Below are 14,029 nucleotides of genomic sequence, written 5' to 3' on the forward strand. Positions count from 1 at the left end.
AAGGGCCTGTCTGAGGGGGAAGGGGGCCTGTCTGAGGGAGGAGGGTCTATCTGAGAGGGGGAAGGGCCTGTCTGAGGGGGAAGGGACCTGTCTGAGGGGGAAAGGCCTGTCTGAGGGAGGAGGGGCCTGTCTGAGGGGAAGGGCCTGTCTGAGGGGGGAGGGGGCCTGTCTGAGGGAGGAGGGCCTGTCTGAGAGGGAGGAGGACCTGTCTGACGAGTAAGAGCCTGAGGGAAACTGGGGCCTGTCTGAGGGGAAAGGGGACCTGTCTGAGGGAGGAGGGCCTGTCTGAGAGGGGATGATGCCTCTGTCTGAGATGGGTTTTCAGCCTGTCTTTATCAAAGAAAACTAATTTATGGTGCTTTCCAAAGAGGTGCCTAACTCAATGCCTAACAACCTCTGTCACTTCACTTTCATTCATTCGTTCATTCATTCAGTTCTGGATAAGACAAAACGTGTACCCACTTGAAACTTTACACCTCAGGCCAAATAAATCTTAAGGAAAGCCAAGAGAAATTTCTCTTATAATAACAGCATTTAAAGCACAATCAGAGCAGTCTCCATCACAAAGTGGCGCTGAGAGGACAGACATTGCCTAACTGCCATTTGCTGAGAGGCTTTGAGCCCAGTGAGGCCTGATCCCTCCTTTTTAAAAATGCTTTTTAATGTGTCTTGATTAGGGAAAGATCTTTCTGCTAGGATGGGCGTTGTTGAAACTGAAGCCAGGCACAGCACACGGTGAACAGCACGGGACCTTTTGTGAGGGTCACCTTGGCAAATTCCCAGCTCATCCCACCCTTTCCAGATTGCTCTTTTTAACCATTTTATGCAGAGCCTTTGCTGCTCTGGTGATCGTTCTAATTGGCCCTTTGAACACTTCTTTTGCACATCCCACTGTTTCATGGGAGACCAGAAATTGTGTCCTTCAAACTGGGCTCCAAGAACAAAGGCCCATGTGAGCGGCTCTTGAAATCGAGGGAAATTACCTTATTAACTACAGGATGAAAAGTCACGAAAGATAATACCTTTGCTTAAAAACTGAGGAAAAAGGGGAAATTTCACAGCAGCAGGCTGCCTGATCAAAGCAAAAATAATCCTCTTTTTTTTTTTTTTCTTTAAAGAGTCTCCAACAAAAGAAGTGGAAATGGGCATAAAAACCTTTTTTTCCCCTCTGGACTGTGTGAGGACCCACTATTCCCAACTAGCTCAGTGTGGATTTCCTAGAAGCAGAGATATTCTCCCAGAAAACCCAGCACAGTCACCAGAATTAGGACATTAATGTTGACTCGTTGTCACCACCAAACCCTCCAGCCCCATTCAAGTTGCGCCAGTGGTTTCGCTTTGGTTTGGTTTGGTCTGGTTTGGTTTGGGTTTAGGTCCTTTATAGGAAAAGGATCCGGTCCAGAATTGGACGTCGTATTTGCTGGTGGGGTCTCCTTAGTGTCCTTGGATCTGCCCAACCCCTGCAGAGCATCCATCTTGCAGCGACACTCATGTCCAGCTCTTTGGGGGGCTGTCCCGCCGTTTGGGTTGGCTCGATGTTTCCTCATAATCACATTCAGCTTTTGCATTTTGGGCAGCACTGTCACAAAAGAGACATTGTGGCCTTCTTAGTGCATCCTATCAGGGGCCTTATGACCTTGATTCATCCCATTGTTGGTGACGTGACCCTTGATCACTTCGTTAGGCGGTGTGTCTGCTGGGTTGCTTCATTGTAAAGTTCCTCTTTGTTCCCTTATAGTTGCTTTTGGGAAACTTCTTTTTGCTATCAGATCACAGCAAAATTCAAGCCAAGGGAAATTTTCCCCCAGATCAATTTTTACTTAGCCTATATGACAGCAGGTAGGGGACTCCTTATATGGTAACACATATTTTTTTGTGCACACTTATATTTTTATTGTTTTTGTTGTTGTTGTTCTTTATTGTTTTGGCTCTTAAGAGGCAGTCACCTCTTAAAGGCAGACATGCCAAAGTGGACAGATATTTCTAAATTCTTTTAGCTGGAAGGCTAGCACTCACTTCACCACCACCCCTAAAAAAGACCAAAGATTTCCAACGCACATGAACAAAGGATTTGCCCTTCAACCTGTGCAAAATATACTAACCTAGGCTTGCTGCATACTACTCCAGCGAACTACAGACTTCCTTTCTCAAAGAGGAAAATTAGACAAAAATATCTGATCTACCAGCATAGGGCTTACACACGCTTGGGTGTTTTCATCCCCTAGCATTGTGTACTTTTTTTTAGCCAGTTGGGGGTGAGACAGAGAGTTGCTTACATGTTCGTACCCGAAAGGCACTTTGATGTGTTATTTCAGAATGTGAGTGGATTTAGGCATCAGTGGACTTCACCTACTTTGTTATTTGGCAGACCCAGAGCCAAGTTACAATCTGCCCATCATGTTTTGAAGAAAGCCCAGACAGGGTTGAGCCCTATTCTGGCCCTGCTTCATCTACTTGCTGATGGTGTCAGCCAGGCTTGAAAAGGCCACCCCCTCTCCGGGGGTCACCATCAGATCTGGGGAGTCTGTCGAGCCCCCTGTTTGCTTCAGGACCATCACCATCAGATGCGGCAGGCAAGGAGCCTAGGAACCCTCAGGCTTAGAGAGAGGCTCGAGCGAATGCTTTCAATTCTATGAAAATTGGGGGAGGGGTAAATAATTTAACCAGCCTGGATTGTTTTTGCCTTTATACCAACACAGTTGTAAAATATAATTTTTAATAGTGTGTTTATGAAGGAAGGAGTCACAAAGGCAAACATGTCTGCTCCCCACCCCCCACCCCACCCCACAAAGTCATCGCATGGCCATGGGTGTGTTTTGCTGCTAGGAACCCCTCCAGAGATACAGAGATAAATATCTCCAGAGACAGTGGGGAAATAGGTCTGTCCCAAATCCAGATTGCTCCCCTCCCCACCCCTACCTCCCAGGTGACTTGGACGAGGAGATAGTGCCAGAAGAGGACATCGTTTCCCGAAGCCAGTTCCCTGAGAGCTGGCTGTGGACCATAGAGAATCTCAATGAACCCGAGAAAAATGGGTAAGACTAAGATAACCCCCCACTTCAACCCACCTCCCAGACCAGCTCCTATAGCACTGGACCACTTAATTTGCATGCACCCCAACCCCCCTCTTTTCTTGAGTCACTGTGCAACCCCACAACCCAGCCTAGAAAAATTGGGAGTCAGGCTACTCACAATTTTGCCCAGCCGCCACCCCCCTCCAACCCTTCCCTTGGGGCCCCTCCACCCTGGCGCTCCCCCACAACCCGGACACAGGTCTTCTAATGCTCCCACATCTCCCCCATCCAGAATCTCCACGAAGACCATGAATGTGTTTTTGAAAGATTCCATCACCACATGGGAAATTCTGGCTGTGAGCTTGTCGAAGAACAAAGGTGAGAGAAGGCGGTGGCCCCACCCTCGGGAGGCAGGGACCCCAGGGCCACTGGCATTTTCTCACCCCATCCAGAGAGATCACTGTTTCTTGGTGGCTGGAGGGGTGTCAGATCCTACTCTGTGGGTGACATGGTCAGTGCTTTTTGTGGACAGATTTTATTTTGAGAGCAGTTTTAGGCTCACAGCAAAATTGAGGGGAAGGTACAAAGATTCCCCACACACCCTCATTCCACCTCCCCACATGCACAGTCTGCCCGACTACCAGCACCCCACATCCAGCACGGGCCCGGCATCATCACCCCAAGTTCATAGTTGACGTTAGGGTTCACTCTTGGTGTTGTACAATCTATAGGTCTCGAACAAAGGTATAAGGATGTATATCCACCATTGCAGTATCATACAAGATAATTTGCAACCACAAACACCCTTAAAAGGTGATGTCGATAGGATGGTGGGTAGAGCAATTAAGAAAACGTAGAAGAGGAAGCAGAATGAAATGCATGATTGGAACATCGGTGGTCAGGTTATGAAACCTGGCTGTCCTGGGCCCTCCACTGCGGAGAGCCGGCTGTGAGAGCCTGGGGAGTCCTGCCCGACATGGGTGGTCTCGAGCAGGATGAGAAGAGGGACGCACGAACTTTAAGCTCCAATTTTAAGTGGTGCCAAAAAACTCTGGCGCCCAGATAAGTAATATTTCATGCAATCATTTTATTTTATTTTATTTTATTATGTTGTGTTAATCACAGTACATTACATCATTAGTTTTTCATGCAATCATTTTTTAAAATCAACGTGAGTGCAAAAAAAAAAAAATCCATGATGAACAAAACATCTACATTTTAAATAGAAGCCAGGGCCACGCCAAGCCATACTGGAATTTGAGGCAAGAGGGAGAGAGAGCAGGGGGAGGGGCAGAGGGAGAAGCAGACCCCCTGCTGAGCAGGGAGCCCGCCGCAGGACTCGATCCCAGTACCCTGGGATCATGACCTGAGCCGAAGGCAGACACTTAACCAACTAAGCCACCCAGCCGTCCTTTTTTTAAAAATTTTTTTAAATTTTTTTAAAGATTTTGAGGTGTCCTTTAAATAAGAAAAGTTCTTGCAGCTTGAAAAAAGAAAGTTGAAAACCACAGATTATTTATTTTTTAAAGATTTTATTTATTTATTTGAGAGAGAGAGGGCGGTAATAGAGAGAGCACCAGCAAGTAGGAGAGGGAGAAGCAGGTTCCCCGCTGAGCAGGGAGCCCGATGCAGGACTCGGTCCCAGGACCCTGAGATCATGACCTGAGCTGAAGGCAGACCCTTAACCAACTGAGCCCCGCAGGTGCCCCAAAAGCCACAGTTTAGATCCTTGTCCTAAAACCATGTTCCCTGAACCACTAGCAATCTGGCAAAGGTGCTTACCTGGGAGTTAGTTAGAAATTCAGAATCTTGGACCCCCCTCCTGACCTGCTGACTCAGAACCTGCATTTTAATGCGGTCCCTAGGGGGTCTGTATGCATATAGAGCCACTCGTGTGGCTCCGAGCTGGATGGTTCTCTGTGGTAGGGTCCTGCCCTGTGCAGTGTAGGATGTTGAGCAGTATTCATGGCCTCTACCTGCTAGATCCCAGTAGCACACCCCACGCAGTTGTGACATGTCCCCAAAATATCCCCAGAAGTTGCCCAATGTCCCCTGGGTGGGATGGGGGGCAGAATCCTACAGGGCCCTGTGGTTTGGGGATTCCGCTCTCCATGCCCTTGTGATACCTTCTCGACATCATTGTCTCACCAGGCACGATTTTAACTCTCAACACATTATCTCAGTCAACGCTCACAACCACCCTACGAGCTTGGTACTATTATTCTCCTACAAATGAGGATACTGAAGCCAGGGAAGGAAGGTGACTTGCCCAAGATCACTGGGGGATGAACCTTCCAGGAACCCCATCTTAGAGCTTCAGAATAAATATTTTAGCATTGTAACCCACGAAACTTGGAAATTTCAGACTCCTGAGCTACTATGAATTCAAAAGTCAGGGCTACAAGCAGAGAGCTTCCCAAGCTTAAATGCCTAGGTTCAAATCCCAGGTCCTCCCTTGGGGAGCTTTGTGGCCTGAGTCAAGTTACTCAACCTCTCTGTGCTCATCCATAAAATGGGCACAATAGAAATAGTACCTACTCACAGTGTTGTTGGGAGGATTTTATGAACTAACACACAGGAAGCCCTTACAATGGTGCCTGGCATGTTATAACTGTCCGATGTGTGTGAGTTATTATTGGAGCCAATCATATTTTAGAGACCAAAGGGTAAATGCCTTTCAGAGATGCATGGACACTTCCTCAAATCCCACAAGTCAGTCTTTTTTTTTTTTTTTAATTAATAGATTTTTTTAAAAACAGTTTTAAGTTTATAGAAACAATTGGGCAAAAAAGCACAGAGAGTTGCCACACACCCCTCCATTCCCCTCAGGTCCCATTCTTAACCCCTATTTGCATTAGGGTGGTACATTTGCTACAATTGATGGGCCCAAATGAATACATTATTTTTTGTTTGTTTAAGATTTATTAGAGAGAGAGAGAGTGGGAGGAGGGGCAGAGGGAGAGAGAGAATCCTGATGCAGACTCCCCGCTGAACGGGAAGCCCGATGTGGGGGCTCGATCTCATGACCCTGAGATCATGACCTGAGCAGAAACCAAGAGTCGGACGCTTCACCGACTGAGCCACCCAGGTGCCCCTGGGTACATTATTATTAACTGCAGCCAATAGCTTAGGGCTCCACAACAGTGTTGTACCTTCTAAGGGTTTGGACAAACCTGTAACGACATGTTTCACTGCCTTAAAAGTGACACAGATTGTGTGTCAGAAGTCCTTCCATCTTGTCCGAAGGGAAGAGCTCAGTCTGGGGCAAGCACGCCTTCGTCTCTCCTGCTCTTGTTGAACAACTTCGATCAGCAAGGAGAGGGGAGCAGGTGCAGCTTTCTGCACCAGCTAACCAGTATTGAACAAAACCGTTTTGCTTTCCTTGAGGGAACCTCCTATTTGTGGTGCAAAACCTGGCTTTTCACACACCACAGTAAATTAAATTTGAGTTTAAAAACGTCAAAATAGAGGCATCTGGCTGGCTCAGTCGGTGGAGGGTGCCACTCTTGATCTCGGGGTTGTGAGTTCGAGCCCCAGACTGGGTGTAGAGATGACTAAAAAATAAACTTTTTTTTTAATGTAAAAACAAATAGTAGATAAGAAATGGTAAATAGCTCCGTGACTAGAGCAGACACCCCAAGGGCGATGAATAAATGACCATAGGTTAAGAAATAAGGATTTCGTTCCAGCCTCTGGTAATTTTTTTCACCACTGAAGAATAAGAAAAAAAAAAAATCTTAATAGATTTCTTAGTGTAACATTATTTTTATTTGTTTTATTTTTTTTAGCGTAACATTATTTTCAATACAATGTTTTTGCAAATTTCCTTGCATCAACCCTTTGCTTGAATTTAATGCAGTAATCGTATCGCAAATAACCATTGTTTCTGGCATCATTTTCACTCCCTGTAGATAGGCCCTGTCCATCGGAAATACAATGCAAGCTTTGTGTCATTTCAAATTTTCTGGTAGCCCCATAAAAAAGGAATAGTGAGGGGCGCCTGGCTGGCTCAGTTCATAGAGCGTGTGACTCTTGATCTCAGGGTCGTGAGTTCAAGCCCCACGCTGGGCATGGAGCCTACTTGAAAAAGAAAAGAAAAGAAAAGGAGTAGATGAAATCAATTTTATTATATATTTTCCTTAACCAAATATATCAAAATACTATTCTTTCAACATTTTTTATTCTTTCAACATTTTGTAAACATCCACAAACCACTGTCACACTAAAAGGATAATGTTACAAGGATAAATATGTTAATACTTAAGAATAACCTATTAACATCTCAAAATTATGAATAATATATTTTACTTCTGTTTGTACTAAGCCTTTGAAATCTAGCACGTGTTTTATACCTGCAGAGCATCCCAATTAGGGTGCTAGCCTTTTTTTTTTTTTTTTAAGATTTTATTTCTACTCTTAAGTCATCTCTTCACCCAACGTGGGGCTCACACTCACAACCCCGAGATCAAGAGTCCCATGCTTCCCTGACTGAGCCAGCCAGGTGCCCCTAGACTTTCACTGGAAATACTTTGATCTGTATTTTAGGATTTGTAAAATGTACAGCTGAAAAGGTAGATTGGCCTAGCCAAGTTATTCCAAACATACGTTAAAAAGTTTTCCAATCACTGAATCAGGCATCATTTTCTAAATTGAGGTATTATTCACATACCATAAAAGTCACCCTTTGAAAGTGTACAGTTCAAGGGGTTGTAGTATATTCACGATGAACATCAGTTTTTAAGTTTAAATCTGAGTGAGGTGAAATGAAATAGAAGTAGGAATCCGGTTCCCACTGGAGCTAGCCACATTCCAAGTGCCCAGTGACTACACGGAGCTCAGGCTGCCATTTTGGGGAGCACAGATATGGACCCCTCACTTATGGTTGAGTTCCTCCCACCTGCACCATACCTATGAATAAAACCACGAAAGAAAATGGAAATCGTCCCATCACAGCAATGTCCAGCTGCCATGCCACCACCATCGGCAAATGCATCACCGAAGCTGTTTAGTCTGGGGGCTTCTGCAAACACAGGCTGAGCTTGGCACAGCTCCTGCAGGCAGGGGTAAGCACTGAGACACTGTCCGCCTCCTTCCCTTGACACTCCTCTCCCGGGCAGGGATCTGCGTGGCTGACCCCTATGAGGTCACAGTGATGCAAGACTTCTTCATTGACCTGCGGCTACCCTACTCTGTCGTGCGCAATGAGCAGGTGGAGATCCGAGCCGTGCTCTACAATTACCAGGAAGTGGGGGAGCTCAAGGTGGGTCCCTGGGGCGGCAGAGGCATGATGGAGAGCTTGGTGGGGGTGGGGGATCCGTGGCACATACCCCTGACTGATTCTCTCTCCCCTGACAGGTCAAGGTGGAACTGCTCTACAACCCAGCCTTCTGCAGCATGGCCACCTCCAAGAAGCGCTACCAGCAGACTGTAGAAGTCCCAGCCAAGTCCTCAGTGGCCGTGCCTTATGTCATTGTGCCTTTGAAGGTCGGCCTACATGAGGTGGAGGTCAAGGCCGCTGTTTACAGGCATTTCATCAGCGATGGTGTCAAGAAGACCTTGAAGGTCGTGGTGAGTCCTTGGGGCACCTGCTGCCCCTTGTCCTTCAGGAGAGTCTCCTGTCTCCTCCTGCTGTCAATCCAGGTTGGAGACCCAAACTCTGAGACACTAAGAGCGTCCAGCGTCCAGCTTAGGAAATTTAGGAGTCCTACAAGTTTGGAAGCAGGGCCGGGATTAGGGTAAGTGAGTGAGGACTTTTAGGGGGCACCAAAAAACCCAGTCATAAAAACCAGTGATACGTTTTTAAATGAAAATGTATTTTAATATCAAATATGATATTTTTAACACATTTCAGCATATAGGAGTTTTTTTTTGATTTTAAAAATCTTGAGAAAACATGTTTCACAAAACAAAAATTTTTTAAAGATGTTATTTACTTATTTGACAGCAGAGAGAGCATAAGTAAGCAGAGAGGGAGGCAGAGGGAGAAGGAGAAGGAGGCTACCCGCCGAGCAGAGAGCCTTACACGGGGCTCGATCCCAGGACTCTGGGATCATGACCTGAGCCGAAGGCAGACGTTTAACCGACTGAGCCACCCAGGCGCCCCACACAAAACAAATTTTAGAAAGCAGTAACATACAATGTGAGAACGTAAGAACTTCTAGTTTTAAGTATGATTTTCACCCTTAGGATATATGTTAACAGTTACATTTCTACTCTTTCCTACAGTGACGAACATTCGCAAATATAATAGGAGATCAAGTCATTAATAAAAATAAAAGCCTCCTATCATCTCTTATTAATATTTTCAAGCAATATGTGAGATCATAAATAAGAGCAACAGTATTTTAATACAATGTTGTAAGGATTCAAAATTAATACCAAAAAAAATCTGTGATGAACAAAAGATCAAAGTTTTAAACAGAGAGGATCTGACAGTATCAACTCAAGCCATATTTAGCTTACCTGAAGCTACAGGGAAAATATGGCCCCCATATATGTGTCTTTTTTTAATGGTTAAAACTGACTAATGGTTAATTTCCCCCCAAAAATGTTAAAGTCGTTGAAAAAATATTGAAACACTGAAAAGCAAATGCTTTAAAACTGACAGTGCTATTTTATAGTGAAATGTCTTATTTATACCCAAACCAATATAATTTTTCTTTCCTGACTTTAATGGAACCAAACTCCTATTCTTTTTTTTAAAAGATTTTATTTTTAAGTGATCTCTACACCCAACATGGGACTTGAACTTATAACCCTGAGATCAAGAGTCACACGCCCTACCTTCCGACCAGGCCAGCCAGGTGCACCCAAACTCATTTTTTTTTTCCAACTACTTTAATGTTCTGGAATATAATTAACCATTAAAATATACATAAAAATACATATCTAGGAGCACTTTTTTTAAGTTTTTTTTTTTTTTTTTTTTCAGTAAGCTGGAACTCACAACCCCTAGCTCAGGAGTCACATGCTCTCCCCACTGCGCCAGCCAGGGGCCCCTAGGGGCACATTTCTTATTATCCCTTTTGCCTGGGGCCCCAGCATGGCTCAGTGTGGCACTGATGGGATGAAAACCTAGGAGGGTGGTTAGAGCCTGCATGGTCCCATGCCCGAGAGCCAGTGTGCCCACAACTTCCCAATTCTGCACTCTCTGATGCTGGTAGCTTGAAGTCTGCCACGGAGGAGCTATTCACAGCACGTAAATTAGCAGCACTACAATGGAGGATCTTTTCTTCCTGGAGAGCTGGGTGTCAGATATTTACCAGCATGCCATTGGAGGAGACTCAGTCTCCAAAGGAAAATTTGGGCATTATTATCAGCCTACCAGCCTATCAGCCTAGGCATAAACAGCTGCAGTCCACCATGGAGGTCTTTCTGTAGACACAGGAGAGCATCAGTTGGGACTCTGATACTAAGACAGCCCCTATTTTAACTGAGTACTTACTGTGTGCCAGGCATTGTGCTGAGTACTTTATGCACATTCTTTTGTTCTAGAGATGTTTGAAAAGCACTGAATTAAAAACACAGACTTTCTTGGGTCATTTAGCCTGACTGCCTCCCCACGCCCCCCCCCCCAAAAAAACAGACTGCACTGTTAAACCCCGGCTCTCTTCTACCAGCTGTGTGACGTTGGGCAAGTGACTTCACCTTTCTGTGTATCCCACCTTTGAGATGGGAGTTATAATAGTGGTACTCCCCCGACTGGGTTTGTTGCAAAGGTAAAAGGTTAACCCCAGAGAGCAAAGAAAGCACCTTAGCACAGAGGAAGCTTTCAAAAGGGTTTGTTATTTTGCTAGCAATGTATAATTTTGTTAATTAATTCCCAGGACAACCATATGAAGTAGATGTTTGTATTGCTTCCTCTTTTGAAGGGAGGAAGCTGAGGCACAGAGAAGTTAAGTAACTGACTCCTGGTCACACAGCTGGGATAGGTGATGCCATTGTGCCTATGCTACGTAATCCCCAGAAGGACAGTGTCTTTGCTGACCAGTTGTGTGTGTCTGTTCCTTTATTCACCCGACCTCCCCCCCCCCGCCCCCCATCCCAACACGGTTCAGCCCGAGGGAGTCAGAGTCAACAAGACTGTGGCCGTTCACACACTGAATCCAGAACAGAAGGGCCAAGGTGAGTCAGCCACAGCAGAGGGGCTGAGGTCTGGGTGGCGATGCAGGACCTGGTGGGAGAGGGCTGTTGCCATCCTTCTCTCCCGTTCCGCCGACAGGGGGAGAGCAGCAAGTGAAGGTCCGTGCGGCAGACCTGAGCGACCAAGTCCCAGACACAGATTCTGAGACCAGGATCCTCCTGCAAGGTGACCACCACTGGCTCTGACCCAGGAAGGCACAACCCTGGAGAAGGGGGACCCAGCTCCCCCTAATTCCGAGGATATTCACTACTGTGCCTCCCCTCTCCACTTCCGTTGGGACAGCTGGCCACCTCCTTGATCTGTTTTATAGAAGGCTCCAGGCAGTATTTAGTTCAGCAAATAGCTTTTGCAGATAAAGAAGTTTAAATGAGAAACAGTATAGTTCAAGAGCAGGAGATTTTGGAACTCAAATGCCTGGGATGGAGGACTGGAGCAAGAAGAAGGGAAAAGAAGTTGCTGGAAAGGCACCTTGCAAGCAGTAGGTTTTGGGGGAGAGACCCTTGGTTTCCTCATCTGTGATGGGAGCGAATAACAGTTCCTATACCAAAGGGTTGTTGAGAGGATTAAATGAGATACTAGATGAGGTTCTCCAGAACAGCGCTTGGCAAACAGCATTAAGCACGATCTAAGTATTCATGACGATTGTTACCGGAATTAATTTGCCACTGGTGTAACGAGAGGACTCAGGGACCAGAGTTCTCCCATGAAGCACAAGCCCCCCTTCCCTACAAGTGTAGACCCCCCTGCCCTTGCCTCGTCCACTCAGCGTGCTGCTGCTCCCTTCGATCACATCCTCCTCAGCCCCCAACTGCCCCGGGCCTCTCTGGCACTGGCTGGTTGGAGCCTGGGATCGCTGGTCGCAGCCCCAACCCTCCTCAGCCCACCCCACGGTGCTTGAGCGCGGTCCTCCCGCCCGGCTGCAGGGACCCCGGTGGCTCAGATGGCAGAGGACGCCATCGACGGGGAACGTCTGAAGCACCTCATCGTGACCCCGTCGGGCTGCGGGGAGCAAAACATGATCGGCATGACGCCCACTGTCATCTCGGTGCATTACCTGGACCAAACCGAGCAGTGGGAGAGGTTGGGCCTGGAGAAGCGGCAGGAGGCCTTGGAGCTCATCAAGAAGGGTGCGCCTGCCTTGGAGACCCGCCCCCCTCCCAGCCCCCTCCCCTTCCCAGCCCCCTCCCCGAGCTGTGTCCTCCCGGAAACCCTGCCCCCTCTCAGGCCCCGCCCCTCCGCGAAGCCCCTCCCCTCTCTGGATCCCTTCTTTTGAAAGACCTCCCCCCGACCTTTCCCCTCTCTGAGACCCTGGGCCCCTCTGAGCCCTAGGGAGCTCCGTCTCTCACTGAGGCCCCGTTGCCCTGAACCCCCTTGAGAACCTTCCCCTCTCTGAACCCCTCTCCTCTGAGAACTCCGTCCCCCTTTCCTCTCTGATCGCCCCGCCCTCTGAGTCCCTTCCCCTTTTAGAAGGTCCTCCCCCTCCCCGCCAGACTTCCCTACTCCGCCCTGAGCCCCCTCTTTCCTCTCTGAACCCCTGTCCCCCAAGCCCCTCCCCTTGCTGGCATACCCATGCCAGCCACCCCCTCCACTCAGCCTCGGCTCCTCGGGCGACACTTCTCGCTTCCCTGCAGGGTACACCCAGCAGCTAGCCTTCAGACAAGGCAACTCGGCCTTCGCTGCCTTCCCGAAGCGGGAGTCCAGCACCTGGTGAGTCATCCTGGGGTGGTCCCAGCGGGCCTCGTCCACGCAGCCCTGAGCCCAGCTCTGGGTCCTCGGCCCACAGAGGCGACGCGCCCACTGCGGGCTGCCGAGTGGCCTGCGGTCATCAAGCGCCTCCTGCGGCTAGGCTTGGTCTGCACTTGGGTGGGGAGGCTGGGCCAGCCCGGCCAGGCCCCGCCCCCCTCTGCTCATTGGTTTGCTGGAATGGCAGTCTCTGGGTCCCGGAGGCGATTGGCTCACGCTCTGTGCCCGCCCTCAGGCTGACAGCCTACGTGGTCAAGGTCTTCTCTCTGGCCGCCAACCTCATCGCCATCGACGCCCAGGTCCTCTGCGGGGCGGTCAAATGGCTGATCATAGAGAAGCAGAAGCCCGACGGGATCTTCAACGAGGATGGGCCAGTGATTCACCAAGAGATGACTGTAAGAGGCAGGGGTTCAGGGCAGGCTGAGGAAGGGGCGCCCGGAAGTCACAGGATAGACAGGAGAAAAACTACCCCTTTGCCGGGAGCGTTGCTCTTCCAATGCAAAGACCAGAGACCTTCAGAGTCTAGTGCAAAACCAAAGTTCCTCCTTCTTCGCTCTGAAAATAAACCTAGAACCCCTCAGAGCTGTGGTTCTCCAAACGGGATCCCCATGCCAGCAGCATCAGCATCACCTGCAAACCTGTTAGTAATGCATGTCCTCAAGCTGGACTCTAGATGCATGGAATCAGAAACTTTAGGAGCAGGGCCTACACACACACACACACACACACACACACACACACACACTCCCAATACATGCATAAGTTAGAGAATCACTGCCTTAGTCTGACCTTTCAGGCGTCCAGTCTTAACAGCTGTCCCCCTACCCCCATCCACACTCCATCTGTACTTCTAGGAGCCTAATGCTCTCTCCTGGCACAGGGCCTTTGCACATGCTCTTCCCACTGCCTGGCATGCTAACCCGTCATCCCCCAGCGACATCTTTCCTGATCTCCCCAACTGAGTCACACTCCCACTATCCATTTTCACTGCCACATCCATGTCTCTTGAACAGCATTCATCAGTCTGTAATGATAAAATCTTCTGGTGAACTAGTTGGTTCATGTCTGTCTCCCCTACTATATGGAAAGCTCCATGAGGGTTGGGCTAGTGTCTGGTTCTTCCCCACCA

The 14,029-nt window shown here is 48.1% G+C and overlaps 1 protein-coding gene across 1 annotated transcript in view; it reads left to right on the top strand.

Annotated features, from left to right (window-relative positions):
* Positions 1-14,029, top strand: part of C3 (complement C3) — a 38,364-nt gene that overhangs the window by 12,940 nt on the left and 11,395 nt on the right. Inside the window, exons 18-26 of the mRNA XM_021705451.1 lie at positions 2,927-3,035; positions 3,307-3,392; positions 8,132-8,274; positions 8,370-8,582; positions 11,072-11,138; positions 11,236-11,322; positions 12,081-12,284; positions 12,789-12,864; positions 13,136-13,295. Of these exons, the coding sequence (XP_021561126.1) occupies positions 2,927-3,035; positions 3,307-3,392; positions 8,132-8,274; positions 8,370-8,582; positions 11,072-11,138; positions 11,236-11,322; positions 12,081-12,284; positions 12,789-12,864; positions 13,136-13,295 (1,145 nt within the window). The remainder of the gene's footprint in view (positions 1-2,926; positions 3,036-3,306; positions 3,393-8,131; positions 8,275-8,369; positions 8,583-11,071; positions 11,139-11,235; positions 11,323-12,080; positions 12,285-12,788; positions 12,865-13,135; positions 13,296-14,029) is intronic.

The sequence above is a fragment of the Neomonachus schauinslandi genome, chromosome 1, assembly GCF_002201575.2.
Source record: "Neomonachus schauinslandi chromosome 1, ASM220157v2, whole genome shotgun sequence".
Classification (NCBI taxonomy): Eukaryota; Metazoa; Chordata; class Mammalia; order Carnivora; family Phocidae; genus Neomonachus; species Neomonachus schauinslandi.